The sequence below is a fragment of the Austrofundulus limnaeus genome, unplaced genomic scaffold (assembly GCF_001266775.1).
Source record: "Austrofundulus limnaeus strain Quisiro unplaced genomic scaffold, Austrofundulus_limnaeus-1.0 Scaffold377, whole genome shotgun sequence".
NCBI classification, from domain to species: domain Eukaryota; kingdom Metazoa; phylum Chordata; class Actinopteri; order Cyprinodontiformes; family Rivulidae; genus Austrofundulus; species Austrofundulus limnaeus.
This window is the reverse complement of record NW_013952779.1, coordinates 160,550-161,704: the sequence shown is the minus strand read 5'-3', so window position 1 is coordinate 161,704 and position 1,155 is coordinate 160,550. Positions and strand designations below refer to the sequence as shown.

At 37.4% G+C, this 1,155-nt stretch overlaps 1 protein-coding gene across 1 annotated transcript in view; it reads left to right on the top strand.

Moving 5' to 3' along the window:
- Positions 1–519: 519 nt before the first annotated feature.
- Positions 520–1,155, top strand: part of l2hgdh (L-2-hydroxyglutarate dehydrogenase) — a gene marked incomplete at its 5' end in the record, with an annotated part of 15,282 nt that continues 14,646 nt past the window's right edge. The window contains 1 exon segment of the mRNA XM_014023566.1: positions 520–671. Within this exon segment, the coding sequence (XP_013879020.1) occupies positions 520–671 (152 nt within the window).

The window sequence follows — 1,155 nt, the reverse complement described above, 5'->3', positions numbered from 1 at the left end:
TTTTAAATTGACATTTGCTTTGCCATTTCTAATTTGTATTTACGGCTCACATTTGTAAAACAACTAGCCCTAGCTTGTTTACAGCTCTGGTTTGAGTGTAAAGGTCATGTGACTCAAAACAGCCAATGAGAGCAGGTCTTGCAAAGACATTGTGACCAATCACCACCATGCATAATATATGTTGTTAATTAGAATTTTATTTCATTTTAGTTAATTTATTTTATGATGGTTTTGAGTGACACCCTCAAAAATAGAACTAAACAATACATAGATTTTTTTTTTTTTTTTAAGAAAGCCATTTGATTTGGGTGGGCCCAGGTACAAAGTGGGTGGGCCTATGCCCATATAGGCCCACCCATAGCCACGCCCCTGCTTAACACACTGTCWGACACATGTAATTACATGATCACCTGCCTTTCACAGCAGCAGTCAACAATAAAGCATCATAGCATTAATTTTTCCTAAATCTATAAGGCAAGTAGTTTTCTTATCTTTTTTTCCTTCTTTTTTTTCGACCAGCTACACACCAGAGTGGTCACAACAGTGGAGTGGTCCACAGTGGGATCTACTACACTCCAGGTTCACTGAAGGCTCGACTGTGTGTTCGAGGAGCAACGTTAGCTTATGAGTACTTTGAGAAGAAAGGAGTTCCTTACAAGAGATGTGGGAAGGTCAGCTTCAGTATTTTAACCAGATTACATTTGTTTTATTGTCTGCTTCCTTCAGATGATGTGAGCAGGTGGTCTGCTGACAGACAACCTCCTGACAAAATGTTGGATCAAAAATTGAGACTCCTCCTGTTAGTGTTGTTGTACTTATTTTTGTCTTTGTGTGTCCTTTTTGTGTCCTTTAATGTAGTTTTAGTCTTTTTATCTCTTCTTCTGTCATTTTTATCTTTTTTGTCTTTTTTGTCTCCCTGTGCTTCATTTTATGCTTTCTGTGTCCCCTCATACCCCGATTTAGTCTTTTTAGGTCTCCTTAGCCATACTATTAATTATGACCCCCGCAAGCGAAAAGTGGTAGTCATATTGTTTTCGTACTATTTGTTTATTTTATTTTTTATTTTTTTATTTATTTTCCTCCGTAGATTTTTGGTCAACCGTAGCACAAAAATGGCTGCACCGATCAATATGAAATTTGGCAGGACTGTAGATG